The sequence below is a fragment of the Vulpes vulpes genome, chromosome 7 (assembly GCF_048418805.1).
Source record: "Vulpes vulpes isolate BD-2025 chromosome 7, VulVul3, whole genome shotgun sequence".
Classification (NCBI taxonomy): domain Eukaryota; kingdom Metazoa; phylum Chordata; class Mammalia; order Carnivora; family Canidae; genus Vulpes; species Vulpes vulpes.
Window position 1 is genome coordinate 121,387,525 of NC_132786.1, and position 15,603 is coordinate 121,403,127.

A 15,603-nucleotide genomic window follows, 5' to 3' on the forward strand; every position below is an offset into this window, starting at 1 on the left:
AAGTAACATCTTTATGAAGCAAATTGTTTATATTTGCCCTCAAAATCTTAATATGCGAATATGAATGTACTTACTTGAACATCCTAAGGTAATGGCCATTAGATATCAAAGAAATGTAAAAATTTCTTTGAGTACATATTGAATGCTGTGTATAGTATCTCCTCTCAGCTCATGGAGGAGCGCATCATCACTTCCATCTTGTAGAGAGTAAAGGAAACTCAGAGAGATGATGCAGTTTTCCAGCTGATGACCAACAGAGCCACAATTCTAGGGCAGATCTGTACTTGCCACCTCCTCAGGATCGGTGCTTCCCGTTGTAGACTAGTTCTCAGAGTTCCCTTTTCTACGAGTAATGGTTAGAACCCTTTTGATTACCAGTGACAGAAACCCAATTAACCAGCTTAATAGAAAAAGGGAATTTGTTGGCTCCTGTAGCCTACCTGTGTGAAGGGGTCTAGGCAGAGGACTGGCTTAGCGACTGAGTGGAACCAGAGACTCTGGTGCCACTTGGTATTTGCTTGTGCTGGTTTTATTCTCTCAGACCAGATTACCCCATGCAGTGGGTCCTTAGAACTCTGCTCATTTCCTTACAAATCACAAAGATAAGAGCCCTTTCTCCTTGGCCAAATGTGAAAAATCCCAGAGACTCTAGGGTCACATGCTCATTCCTTACACCAAAGGAAAAAAAAAAAAAAAAGAAAAGAGAAGAGAAGAAAAAGGAAAAGAAAAAGTAGCTACTAAATGATTGCCCCCAAATGAAAAATGTTGAGACTTGTAACTTGTTTACCTTATTTTCATTAAACTCATTTCCCTTTAAAAAATATTTTCAAGGCAAAGTAAGATGTTCAGCCTTATTTTTCTTGATTTTATTCAAGTAATTAGGCTAGTGGGAATAAGAGATTCTTCTTTGCAATATCAAGGACCAATTCCTATTATTAGGCCCTAAGTAGGTGCAAGTGCCGAGAAAGCAAGGATATTTTTGGTCTGTTTGGTTTGGTTTATTTATGATGTATTCCTCAGTGCTTAGAATAGGGTCTGGCATACAGTAGATGCTCAATAAAAATTTGCTAAGTGAATGATAATTGAATGTGAAATGACTAGCATTGTGTGAAAACCTTTAATATTGTTGCAGAGATAAAAATATATCAATATAATACATTGTAGGTATATCAGCAAGTTATTAATAAAACAATATATATTGAATACCTAAGTTCTGAATGGATACCAAGGGAAAGATTAATCAGAGTAGGACTTGGTTAATAAGAACCTGTGTACTACAGATAAATTTTTATTTATTACCAAATAGAAGACATTGAAATTGGTGGTATTATCTGGCCTAAGATTTTTTTTCCTGTTTTAATTGGATCTCCCATATTAATTCAAAGTATACCTAATTTTGTAAATTCAACAACTCTGTGCCAGTATAAGTCCATAAATGCTGTCTTTCTTACCCTTGTCTTTATTTTGTATCTCTTTTCACTCTATGCATTTCTTTTTATAAAAAATAAAATTGTTATTCAGAATTTATTGAAACATTTTGGAAGAGTGACACGCCATTTATAGCACTTAGTACCTCTGCGCTCTTGGAAAGTGACCCTGGCCCCACATTTCATAATTGCCTGATGACAAAGGTCGTTAGGTGGTAACCACGTAGCTGAGGCACACTGGCCCATCTGGTTCAGTTTGTAACATTGGATCCTCTGTACAGACTGTGCAGACCGCACATCCATTTTTACGAAAAGCTACAGAATTGGTAAATATAGAGCTTCTTCCCTTGTGATTTAACTCTCAGTGTTTGGGATTCTTACAGGGTCTGTTATGGTGCTGCTGAAACCACACCACCTCCTCTCCCTGCAAACTCCTTCTCTCAGGCTATAAATGGTTCAAATCCTGACCATTAAAATAAATTTCACCCACCTTGCATTTCCCTCAGGTTGCTGCTCCATTCTCCCATTCTTTCTTCTTCTCTTCCTGCTTCTCCTCCTCTACCTCCTCCTCCTCTTCTTCCTCTACTTCTTCTTCTCCTTCTTTTCCTCCTTTCCTTCTCCTTCTCCTTTTCCTCCTTCTCCTTCTTCTTCTATAGCTATTATTCCTTTGTTCTGCTGGTCCCTCCACTTCTTCACCTTTCTTTTACATCTCAGCTCCCTGAAATATAGTTTCCGTGTCTACCATGTTGCCAAAACAACACTGACCAGGGTCACTAGAGGTCTCTTAAAGTCAAATAAAATGGCCTCTTCCTACATGATTTCAGGTTGACCACTTCCTCCCACCTTGAAATCATTTCTTTGGTACCACTTCTTTTTCCTGACTTTCTCATCTGACTCATTCTTCCTTTGAAAGAGAGGCTGAATCTGCTTCTATCTTTAGCTTCTTACCCTGTTGTGAGCCACTGGATGATATGGGTGGGAGCAAGCCCTGTGTAGGTGTGAAAGAGTGGAGAGGTAGGTCGACGAGATAGGTAATTAGGTGTTGTAGATAGTGAGCTTCTTGGGGCAGCCGTTTTCCTTTGCACCGAGACTGCCAGTTGTGTGTTCTTCCTTTGGGGTAACTTAAAACCACCTCTAATTATCACAGATGAATAGTAATGGACCTAGCTCTTAATGAAACGCAAAACCCTTATCTAGTTCTTGCCTGTGAAACTTTTCATCTCTGTACAGTTTAGTAATGCAGATCAGGGTGACACTTAGAGATGTATTTTAACCACTGGGAAGAGAAAGGACTTTCGTTAACAGACAGAAGTGCCTATAATGTAAATATAATCCACTGATTAATTTCCAGTTTTTAAAAGAAAGCTTATTTGATACCACCATTCCTTCAGACTATGTGGCTTCTTTTCCACAAATTATAGAATTTAATTCTCTTCTAGTTTTCCAAAGACTATTACTCTAATAACTGACTTTAATAGCTGAAAATGAAGTTTGGCAGTATTTGTTTTATACCCCTACATTCAAAAACAGTCATTTAGACGAGTTCTTCTAATGTTAAATAAAAGAAAAATCCACCTGACTTTTATGTTGGGTTTTTTTGGCAGTTAAATTTTGTAAAATTCACTACAGGTCTAAACAAGTAAAGATCAAAAGGTGAAGGGGCGGGGGGAGAGTTGAATTTTTGTTTATTTTTCACTGTCTCAAGCACATTAATATATGTTCATAAGAGTCATACTCTATTTGTCCACCTCTTGCATTGCTTTTAAGAAGCTCAGTACCTTCCTTTAATACATAAATCTGGCCTTGTCACCAAGTCAACTCCCTGAAAATTGATCTATGGTAAAGCATCAAATTCTGCCAAATATCTGAGTGTTGGTGTTGGAAGATCTCCACAAGGTTTGTCTCCTCAGTCACTTGGGTTAATCTCCTTGGATGTCTTTGTGAGAGTAAAACTATATGAAGGGAAATAGAATAGCTCGAAAATTTGCACATGAAACTTATTGGTCCTATTTTTTATTCTTTTGCAGGGAATGGGACAGAGAGCTGGCATCAAAGAAGAACCCCAAACTTATTAATGCCCTTCGGCGATGCTTTTTCTGGAGATTTGCGTTCTATGGAATCTTATTATATTTAGGGGTAAGGATCTGATTTGTAAATTCATTATGGATAATAAGTGTATTCATTATTACAATTTTCTTAATCTAAAGTAATTATATTCATTTTTATGACTAGGGTAGTCTCATGTTCAGATAAAAGGACTAATTCAACTCCAAATACAAAGAAACCACTATAATAGAGACAAGTAAAAATACACTAACGTGCCCTAGAATCCAGGTGGCAGTCTACAAATTGAAATGGGTTTGAAATAAACAGAAAAATAAATAGGTTCAGTAAAATAAATTTCTTTGAAAAGATTTATTTTTGTTATGATCCCAAATCACATTCTCTTACTAGTATATAAGATTGCTGGCACTTTTATTTTTCTGTATTTGACAGTATGTCATATGACACAATGTCAGAGGAGAATTAAGTCGTTTAGCCAATTACCTATTTGAATATCTCTGATATTTTGGAATCCTATCTGCAGACTGAGTTTCAGGGAAAAATAGCCAAAGTTTTAAATTTGGCAGTGAGGTACTCTTGCAGTAGATTTTCTCAGCCTCCTATGACTTCATCAGTGAGAAGAGAGCTCCATGTCTGAAAGCTTCAGGCTTTCCGGTGTTTAAGTATAGTCTGGGATGTTTCCCAGCTGCTGTTAAGTGTGACTCAGATCTATTATTTTTTACATCATCTCAAATTCTTGGTTGTAACCTATAAAAGGCAAAGATGAGTTGCAAACTTAGTCAAAGTAAAGACAGTGCATGATATTTTCTTCGGTATAAGTACCATCTAGATTCACATGTATTCATATTGGTCTTGCATTGGAGAATTAGTGCCATAATGTCTCCCCAAAAGATGCCATTTCAAGTTGTATGTTTTTAAGCATTTGTAGTTTGTACGTACCAAGAAAAATGCATTTAGAAATCTATCTTGACAAAGATGATCACATTTAGATCCCGAATGTTTTGTAATGCTGTTGATAGACACCTGGAAAAATTCTTCTGGCTTTTGAAATTATCTGTCATCCATCCATCCGTGCATCCACCCACCCACCCACCCACCCACCCACATCTACCTACCTACCCACCAACCCACCTATCTTTCTACCTGTCTATTCCTATAGAAATCTGCAATGGTTTGAGGGGGGGGGGATATTTTGTTCATAACTATGAGTAAGGCAGCTCAAGATTAAGATGCCTTTGAGGTGGTTTTTCTCAGTGAGAGCACTCAGAACTTTGAAAAACAATTTCGTCCATAGCATCTGGCTCTATTTGACTTAATCAAAATCTTTTGTTGGTTGTTTTAATGATTATACTGTATACATTTGAGTCAATGTGCCGAAGTACAATTCACTCTGGTCATATATAAGAATGTGACATTCTCAGTAAGTTATTGTTGGATTGAAACGAGTGACACTTCAAACAACTATGTCATGACCAAGACTCTGGGGTGTGGACTGACAGTTCTCCTTGGTCATGGTCTCCATCACATGCTGCTTCCATTGATTAACATAAGTGCTACTGTGTAGAAGTGGAAAGAGAGGCCTCACGATCAAGCACTTTTTGTACCCTGGTTTCTGAAATAATTTATCCAGCAGCATTGAAGTTTCATGCAAAACAGTTCACCTAAATGTGAAAGTTGAGATGATAAATGAACATATTTACCTTTTTTTTTGGTAGTGTATACAAAAAAAAGTAGCATAATATAGTTTAATACTTATTGAGTTTAATGTTTATTGTACCTAATCTATTCCAGATTCAGCAGTAAGCCCTTTCTGCAGATTGTTTTATTTAATTCTTCTAGTAATTCCACGGAGCAGATGTTATTATCTCTGATATGCAGAAAAGGATATGGAAACTCAGGGAAATTATGAAAGTTCCCAGAGTCACACATTTGGTAAATTTGAGTGAGAGGTCTTTTTAGCTCCAAAGCCTATGACCCTTCTGCAAAATCAGATCATAATTGCTGTATAATCACATGTGTAATGATTGTATTTACCAATCCACAGAATGGTGTCTCTAGTAACCAGTCTTGAGTCTGCTGAGTTTCTTTGCATCATCCCAGGAGATACAGGTTTCACAGAAGCTGAAAGATTGAAGCTTCTTCCAGGGTCACTTCTGGGGCAAAGATGAAGAAAGATCCCAGTAGAAAGCAGGATAGAAAGCAAAGAGAATCTTGTCCTTTACTTACTATGCTCCAGAAGGAACTGTGTGAAACCCACCCAAGGACCAGTAGTGCTAGGGTCAAACTTATAAACAAAATTAGGGGGTAGACGAATGGAGTGGGTGTGGAGAAGGACTTATTCTTAAACTTCTCAAGTCTTAAATGTGTCCCAGCAAAAGGGATGGGTGGTAGTGAGGGATGAGGTGCTCTCCAGCTAGGCTGAGCCCTGAGCTGCAGGTCTGGAGCCATCACCAAGTGTGAAGGGCAGAGCTCGCTCCTGCCAGCTCACCTGCTACTGGTAACCAAGGGGATATTGGTGAGGAGTAGGAGGGATGGGAAAAGCAGCTGAAATACGTGTGGTGGGAGAGGAAACTTTACATTGGTCGTGGAACAGGTGTGGTGAGGCTGGAGTTTTCTCACCTTTGTCACAGAGAAAAAAACCTCCCTGAGGTTGTGAAGTTCCAAGTAGTGAAAATGTTAAACACTTAAGTCTTAATAACCATGTGGTCATTAAAATAAGTGCAGCTTTTCAGGGTGCCTCGTCTCGGGACCCCATGCTTCTTGTTACTTCCAGAAGGAAAGAAGGGGAGAAAATGTAGCCATCATTACAAGACCGCTGTCTTTTATACCAGTGCCTTAGTATTGATGGTATTCTTTTTAGGCATCCCTTTTTTCCTCTGCGTGTATCCGCTTGGTAATTGTTAAAGTCCATGAAATTAAAAAAAAAAAAAAAAGTCCATGAAATTGTCAAAGTCTTTGGTAATTGTTAAAGTGAGGATCCTTTTTTTAAAAAAAATATATTTTATTTAGATTCAATTTGCCAACATATAGTATCACACCCAGTGCTCATCCTGTCAAGTGCGCTCCTCAGTGCCTGTCACCCAGTTACCCCATCCCCCCCCCCCACCTTCCCTTCCGCAACCCTCTGTCCCTCTGTGTGTTTCCAAGAGTTAGGAGTCTCTCATGGTTTGTCTTCCTCAATGAGTGAGGATCTTTGAGATTGCTATACCACCGCTCTTGGTAAAAGGTGGACATGCTTTCAAAATATCCTGTACGTTCTTGGTCTCCCTGAATCAGGGTAATTGTGATGTTAAAGAGGTTTTGGTTGGTTTCAGGGCTGATAGAAAAAGTACTATGAAATTTGCTTTTGACTGTGAAAGGTTAAGGAAAAAAGGAAATGCCATCATAAAGGAGCTTGTCTCTCTGCAACAGTTGATGTAACTTTAAATCATGTTAGCTATGGCCTCTCTTCATTAACCATGTACTTGTTTTTTCTCCATCTGACTCAGCAGCCAGATACAACATGATCATCACATTTAGGACTCTTAGCATCAAAGAGACACTGGCTGTTGAAAAACTGATTATGAGGGTCAATTAAGGATAGTGAGAGGCAAGCCAAGTGGAGGGAGTTCTGTAAGCAGATTACGGAGAGCACATGGCTCTCCTTTCCTGGGTCCTAGGTAGCCCTGGGCGTATTTCCATCATCAACATGGGATGAGCATTCGTGCAACTTGGGTCAAACTCCTTTTATTCATTAAACCCCAAGAAGGTTAAGGACACAAAGGAGTCCAAGTACTAATGTTGCTAGAGTCCTCAAGTCCCATGGTCTGTACTGCAGAAGATCTTTGTCCCTTATGTTTTGACAAAGACGTTGAGTGGGGACTCGAACACAAGCCCACGGCTAAGGAGAGTGTTTTGGGGGAATTCTGCACACGGTCCCTGGTTTAGGCTTCGACTTACATATGTCCCTTTCACATAATTACCTACCTAAAGACAGCCATCTCCAGCAGATCTCCTCCTTCTAGATGCCTGTAGGCTAGGACCTCTTTCTCATCTTCCTTCCCATCTCTACCTCTTCCCATATGTAGCTGCCTCTCTAGCCCTCCCAGTGACTTGCATGCTATATCTCCTAAACTCCCCCCTATATCCTATTATCCTATTTCTACTCCCTACTAGAACCCCCATCTCTAAACACACTTCCTTGTGCTACCCACCAGAATAAGCCATCTACACCTTTCTGCGGTTCTGGTGACAAGAAGAGTTTGAAGTTCTGGGTTTAGAGTTCTTTGAAATATAAGGAATTTTTATATCACTCTTTAAAGTATCCGGTAGCCCCACCCCAGATAATGTGATTTAATTGGTTTGGGATGGACCCTAGGATAATAGTAGCCTCATTAAGGTCCCCACGTGATTCTGATTCAGGTAGATAAGCACCAACATTATCACTGAATGCGTCTGACTTTTGCTAGAATCTCAGGGGAGCGGTTGGGTGGCACTGAGGGAACTTTCTAGTTTTTTTTTTTTTTTCTTAATGATAATACGGAAAAGTTTAAAAACGAATATTAACTCTTTAATGACAGAAGAGCTATGTTTCTGAAACTTTAAGATGCATACCAGTGACTCGGGATGGAACCAAGATGCAGATTCTGATTCGGGAGGATTCTGGAGAGACCCTGACATTCTAAAAGCTCTCAGGTGAAGGCTTTGGAGGACTGTGGGAGAAGAATAGTCGTGGAAAGAGAAGTAAATAGATTCATTGGGACCAAGGAGCCCCTGAATAAAAGTGATGGGGGGGATCCCACTGACACTAAAATGCAGCTGGAGGTATACTGGAAAGTCCCAAAGTGACTAGTGTTAACTTCCTGTGTCTTCCTGCACCACCCCCCACCCTCCCACCCTGGACTGCACTGGAGAGAAGCAGATGACAGGGCGCAGGGAGAAGGCAAAGATACATGGCTAAGAGGGACTCTGTTTCTCTTCCAAGATTGCAGTAGGGGGAGACGTTACATCTTTTTCTGTAGAAACTTTGTTATACAGCTCGTTGGGTTTTATGTACCAAATTATTTGAATACTCTTTGGACAGAGTGATGCTCCAAGAACGTTTGGCAGTATATGTACTTTTACAAAAATATTTATTTGAGACAGAGAGAACAAGTGTGGGCAGTGGGGAAGTGGGGAAGGGGCAGAGGCAGAGGGAGAAGGAGAGAGAGACTCTCAGAATCTCAAGCAGAGTCGCCACTGAGCAGAATGCCCGTCTCTGGGCTCAATCCCACAACCTTGAGACCGTGACCTCAGCCAAAGGCAAGCCAACGTTTAACCTACTGAGCCACCCAGGTGTCCATAGATGTATATGTGCTTTTTTTTTTTTTTTAAGGTTTATTTATATATGAGAGAGCGAGAGCAAGCAAGCATGAGTGGGAGGGGCAGAGGGAGAGTGAGAGAGAATTTCAAGCCAACTCTAGACTGAGCCCAGAGCCAATGTGGGGATTGATCACATGACACTGAGTTCAGACCCTGAGCCAAAACCTAGAGTCCGAGGCACCCAACTGTGCCACCCAGGCACCCCCCCTTGAAAGCTAACCTAGGAATCCAACACCATGTCCAGGAGAATCCTGTATGTAAGAAAAAATGCATCTCCTGTTCTTTCATGTGGAATTTTGGAACAAAATTGACTTGTAAATTAGGAATTGTTTGTAATCATGTTTGTTTTTGTTTTGTTTTGTTTTTAAACTTAAACTGGATATGAGGACATCCAGGCCTCCCATTCCTGGTAAGAATATGGTGCATTTTTAGCTCTTGTAGTTAACCAACATCCAGTAGTGACTAATGAAAAATATGGTGAAAAAAGGTAAAATATATGTGATGCACTCAAGCATGTATCTTTTTTCAAAGGTAGAACTTTTTTTTTTTTTTTCCCTTAACTCCCATGGGGCATGCTCATACCCTGTTGCCTCAAGCTTGTTTCATGATCTTGGGGGCAAATCAAAGAACTTGCCTGGATCTCCATTTCCTTGAGTATATTATAAAAAGGGGTTGTAGTAAAGTGTATCATTTCTATGATCTCTTCAGCCTTTTTTTTTTTTTTTAAGATTTTATTTATTCATTCATGAAAGACACAGAGAAAGGCAAAGACATAGGCAGAGGGAGAAGCAGGCTCCAGGCAGGGAGCCCGATGTGGGACTCGATCCTGAGACCACAGATCATGCCCTGAGCCAGGGGCAGGTGCTCAACCGCTGAGCCACCAAGGCATCCCTCTAAAGCCTTTTAAATTATATGTCCATGCTACGGGTCCCAGAGAGGTGGCACTTATCTAAATCACGATGATCTAAACTTATAACTTGATTTGCCAGGTCGATGTTGAACTAATCATAATCCTTGCACTTATGTTTAACTGAGAAACTGGCCTGTTAATAACTTTTCCATTTCAATTTATGGTTATGAATAAGATGATGGCTTTAAAGCCAAACGTTTGGTTCAAAGCCTAGCTTTGCCACCTAGTAGCCTTGGAACACTGGGTAAGTTATTTAAACTTGAATAGATCTGGGTACGTAGCAAGTGCTTCATAAATGATAGCTATTCCTCTGTCTTTAAATAGAAAATAGGCCTACCTGCACAAATTATTTGCATTTCCCTCTAAATGCTATAAGTAATCTTAAAGTACTTTTTATAGGGCACAGGACTATGTTTCACCAGTGTTTAGAAATGATAGATTCTTAAAAAAGAAAAAAAGATTCTAAGCATTACTTCAGAAATTAAAAGCAATATTTTAACACGTCTTCCCTTATTTCATTTTCTGGATTAATCCTACTATTCCACTATATCAACAAATCCAAGAACTTTTTCTTATAAACCATGAAGACTATCGGTTAGATTTCTAGTGAGAGCATCGCTGGTAAGTTAATGTATCAATAAACACTAAAAGAAAAATAGCGAAGCAAAACATTTTGAGTTAGGCATTGAATCTAAAAGCATGATTCGGAGGTAGACAGATGTTATGATAGTATTTTTTGAGAGATTCTATTCTTGATGTGGTATAGACATTTTAATAAAAACTAAACAATTATGATAGTGGATAGGTCTTATTTTCTATGCCTAATATGGAAAAATTCTTCCTTTAGCACTTGTATGAAGCCAGAAATTACCACCAGACTCTGGTATATCAAGGTAAAGAAAAATTTGACACCCTTGTTCACTCTGTCAAAAGCCAAATCATAAGACTTTGCTTTGGTAATATAAGCACAGTACTCTTTTTGTCTTATCTAGTATACCTGTGTTTATTATTTTTTTTGTACGCGCGTTTTCTTTTTACCATCTATTAATTATCTTAAGTGACATGCAACTTCCTATCCAAAATTTTATTCTTTTAAGTATTTTTTTAGATTATGAAAGTAATCAGATAATTTCTGGTAGATTTAGGTCTATCCACTTTCCCACCGCCCACCCCCCCCATGGGAATATATACTTAATAAAGGGAGAGGAATCATTACTTTATATAATACGTTATAAATCCGCTTCCCTTCTTAATATATTGTGAATGCCTTTTCATATCATTATATACTTGCCTACTGAATCACCTTAATGTTTAATGAATCATGTGGCTGTGTCATAATTTACCAGTTCCCCATTGTTAAATATTTACTTATCTTGCCTCTGATTTTTCATAATTACAAACAATCCTTCAGTGCACATCCCTTTAAAAGCTAATTTTAGCAGATTTTCAAATTGCTTTCAAAAAGCAATTGTATTAACTGACTTTCTTGCTACTCTACTGTGTAAATTCGATCCTCACCAATCATAGGTATTATCATTTAAAACATATTTTCAAATTGTTCAGTGAGAAAAAGTATGCTATTACTTTTACTTGCATTACTTTTGGTTTCCAGTGAGTTTAAACAGTTTTTATATATTAATTAAGCATTTACATGTCTTTCTGCCTTTTTTGCATTTTTCCTTTTAGCATTTGTCTTTTTCTTGTGGATATACGAGAGAATGTTTTCCCCAGCCTGTAATTTGTTTCTAGTGAGTTTTTACCCATTTTAATTTTTAAAAACTTGTTGCCAAATCTATATACCTTTTCCTGTGTTCTCTGTTTTTTGTCATCATTTTTAAAAGCCCCCCCCCCAAATATTTATGTTTTTACATGAAAATATCTAATCTATTTGGAATTTGTTTTAGTGGATGTTTGGGATAGAAATCTAATTTTAAAAATGGATATCCAGTTTCTTCATCATTTATTACATTATTTAGCCTTTCTCCACTAATTAAAATGCCATATTATATATAAAATTATTATGGGTACTCTCTGTTCACAGATAAATCACTCTATTTCTTTGTCATGCCACATATTAAAATAGCTATATAATATGACCTAATATCCAGTAATGTAAACCCTCTGACATTTTTCTTATTCCTCAAATGTTTTTGACTGGTTTCTCATTTTTTTCATATGGAATTTAGAATCATTTATTCATTGACTCAACAAATATTTGCTGGGTGGATATTCTGTGGTAGGTATTATATATCACGTTGAGGTTGTTTTAGAAATTAAAGCGAAGGGTCCCTACTACTTTGGTGCTGAAAGTTCAGTTCCAAAGAATCTACTTGAAATTCTGATGAGGATTGTGTTAGTCTTACAAAATAACTTGGAGGGGAATGTAATTTTCACAATATCTGTTTTTTTCTTTATTGGGAATTTTTCAAACCTTAAGACTTTTATTTAAAATTTATGTGTTACTAACATTTGTAAAATGTATTTAAGGTACATACATTAATTACTTGTATTTATAATGTTTCATGTATTAAGTAAATTGTTATATTATCGAGATAATTAATTGATTATTATGCTTGGCATATAGGAATCTATTTTCTTAGTATAGTTAGTTTTTAAACCTCTACCTATTAAACTCTTGATTCACTTAAATTTCTGGAAAAATGTTAAATTGTTCTAATAGCCAGTATTCCTATTGTTTGTGTTTGCCTAACCCTAAAAGTAACACTTCTGGAGTTTTATTACTTAGTTTATTGGTATTAATTAATTTGGTGCTGATTGTTGTCATGAGGGAGAATTTCTTTCTCAGGTTAACGAAACATCTTTATATCCAAGTATATTTAGAACATGTATCAGAAACTGGTATTGAAGTTTTATCAGATTTCTTGATAGTTGTTATTGAGATAACAATATTGGTATTCCATTAATTTTAATAGAAACCTTAACTTCTCAATATTTCTCAAATAATGTCCTAGTATTCCTGGGAATAAAGACATAAAATGTGTTTAAGACAAGTTGACATAATGATGGTGATGATTTTTCTGGCTACACACCATAGAAAGTCATGTAATCTTAGAAGTTCTTCAACTAATCATGTACTTGTATCAGAATAATCAACTATACTTTGGGTTTAGAAGTGTAATTTTTAAGGCAATCGTGTAATTGCAAACCTAAACCAAGTTTCTTGTTTTCACCTGAACTTGCAATTTCGTAGTCTGAATATCAGACAGACTTCTCTTTCTCTAGAAGCTTCTGACCCATCCTAGTTATGCAGGTAGGACAGAAATGGTGAAAGGATTTACATTCAGCCACAGCTGATGTTGAGCTTTGGTGTGGAGGGTCCTATGAAAGATACATCTCCCAGGAGGTCTTTTCAGCCTACTTAAGTTTTCTCTGGGAGGCTGATCTAAACTGGGACTCAAGATTATTCCCACCAGGAATGTGGTTCTCTAACCTGACTCTCTACCCAGATTGTCTTCTGAACCCACACTGTTCTGATCTGTATCTCCTTGAGTAGAAAATGCCAGTAGTCGTGGCAGGATGTGGGCCAGGACAATTGCCAAAGGAATCCCCAGTCTCTGTCAGGAGACTCCTCAGACTCAGATCATATAAACAGAGATGTTAGCACTGGAGGGGACCTTCAAGATCAGCTTGCCCCCACTTGGATTATCAATGAAGAACACATCAGAGAAAGGAAGAGACTAAGGTGACACAGATAGCATAGGTAATGTGGATAGGACCTTGGGTTTCATGACTTCTGAATTTCACTGTCACGCTAGCTTAAAAATAGATATCAGGCTTCTTATATTATCTAAATGAAACATTAGGTAAATTGCATCTTTATTTGTTCATAAAATGTAATAAACATGTAATAATCAAGTAATAAAACGTAATCAAATTTTCAAATAAATTTATGTTACTCCTTGTGACATTCGAGTGTCAGTCTGCTTACATTATTTTATATGATGGCAAATTGGGAAATTTCTTATATTTCAGAATAGTGCAAGCCATGGGTATACAAAACTTTCACATATTAAGAAGAGAGGACTTTGTTTTTCCCAGTCATTTTCAGGGATGATTTCTGTAAAGGACTCTACTTCATAGACTAAGCTGGTTACCATTGTTTTCCCTTCTAAAAAAAAAAAAAAAAAAAAAATCAGGTGCTATCTGTAAGTGGTTCCATTGTAAATATTAGAGAACACGCTGCTTCAAACAGATTAGGGAAAAACGGGGGTGGGGGGGCTGGGGGGGGTGTTGGAGTGGTGATTTTGTCCTTGAATGTTGACGGTTCCATATTGTGGTGAGGTTTATGTCAGTTTGCTGTTTGCAGATGACGATGCTATTATTGGAATTTTTCTCTGCCAAAAAGAAATTGCATTTTTTTTTGTATGAACACGTGCCCTCCCAGAGTACTACTACTGGTGTCTTTGTGGAATTTCCATTATTGTTTAAAGGATGAGCATGTCATCTGTTGGTACAGGCAAGGTGAAGACCAATTCAGCAATGAATATGTGTAAAATAGATGCCTGAATCAGACTAAGACACATTTTACTTATTTTGTTAAAAAATTGCAACTGAATAACTCCTTAGCAAGTAAGTCTGTTGTGATAGAGATGGCCGGTTATGGCAAAAATATACTGGCTAGACAGTGGCAGGGACTGTAGTTCAAATTACTCAGTAGGAAAAAAATTTATACCTGTACATTTCTAATTCTAAAAATTCTGTGTACAGCTCGACTGCCAAAGTATTTTTCTTTTTTCCTCAGAATGCTCAATTTAGCATTCCATGGGTAGATGTTGCTCCTTAGGAATACATACTGTGGTATTGATCAGTGGTTCTGTATTCTCTGATGTATTATCAGGAGAATACCTATGTAGGCATATGGGCCTGGGAAAGGGTGAAAGATATTTGTGGTGATTATGATATAAGCATGGATTCCTGAGTAGCAGTCAGAATCCTTACTTTCCCAGTTATTGTCTTTTTTTTTTTTTTTTAAAGATTTTACTTATTTATTCATGAGAGACACACAGAGAGAGAGAGGCAGAGACACAGGCAGAGGGAGAAGCAGGCTCCCTGTAGGAAGCCTGATGTAGGACTCGATCCCAGGACCCCGGGATCACACCATGAGCTGAAGGCAGACCCTCAGCCACTGAGCCACCCAGGCGTCCCCCCAGTTATTGTCTTAAAATGAGTAAGGAATGATGTTTTTCTGGTATACGTGGTAAACACCAAGGCTCCTTACTCTCCACTTGTTGATGACACAGTACTTCTAACAAGGGTAGTGCATACAAATCCAGTGTTCTTAACTTCAACTCCAGAGAGCATTTTAGCCAAGTACAAACCCAATATTAGAGGATAAGGAAATTAAAGTAAATGTGGTACTGACATTTGTCTACAAAGAATAAAATAATACAGAAAAATTCTAGAATGAAATATTGATCTAAAAGTTATTTTGAAAAGAAAAAAGTTATTTTGAGGATGAAATATTACCAAACACACCATGAAAAATTATATTTATAGTACAGATAAATTTATACCTATATTTTCAAATTTAAGATTTGTTTTGACAGTTCATTTTCCTAGTCTAAGGAGGTATTTTGAAATAAAGTTATCTATTTTAGACAAGTCTGGCATGGGTCTCTGAAACTTAAAAAGAAATAGCCAGGGCATCACTTGCACAGATTGTAGTAGTTTAAGAATGGAAACAACCCATCTGCCCCAATGTAAGGCAATTGGACAAATCTTGATTTATTCGAGGATACCCTATTGAACATCACTTAGAGTAAATGTGGTAGATATACAAGTATCAATGGAAATAAATGCTAAAAACACAGTGTTAAATACAGAGTAGTTGCAAAAAGCATA

The 15,603-nt window shown here is 37.6% G+C and overlaps 1 protein-coding gene across 1 annotated transcript in view; it reads left to right on the forward strand.

Moving 5' to 3' along the window:
- Window positions 1-15,603, forward strand: part of CFTR (CF transmembrane conductance regulator) — a 160,803-nt gene that overhangs the window by 27,609 nt on the left and 117,591 nt on the right. Inside the window, exon 3 of the mRNA XM_072764891.1 lies at window positions 3,455-3,563. Within this exon, the coding sequence (XP_072620992.1) occupies window positions 3,455-3,563 (109 nt within the window). The remainder of the gene's footprint in view (window positions 1-3,454; window positions 3,564-15,603) is intronic.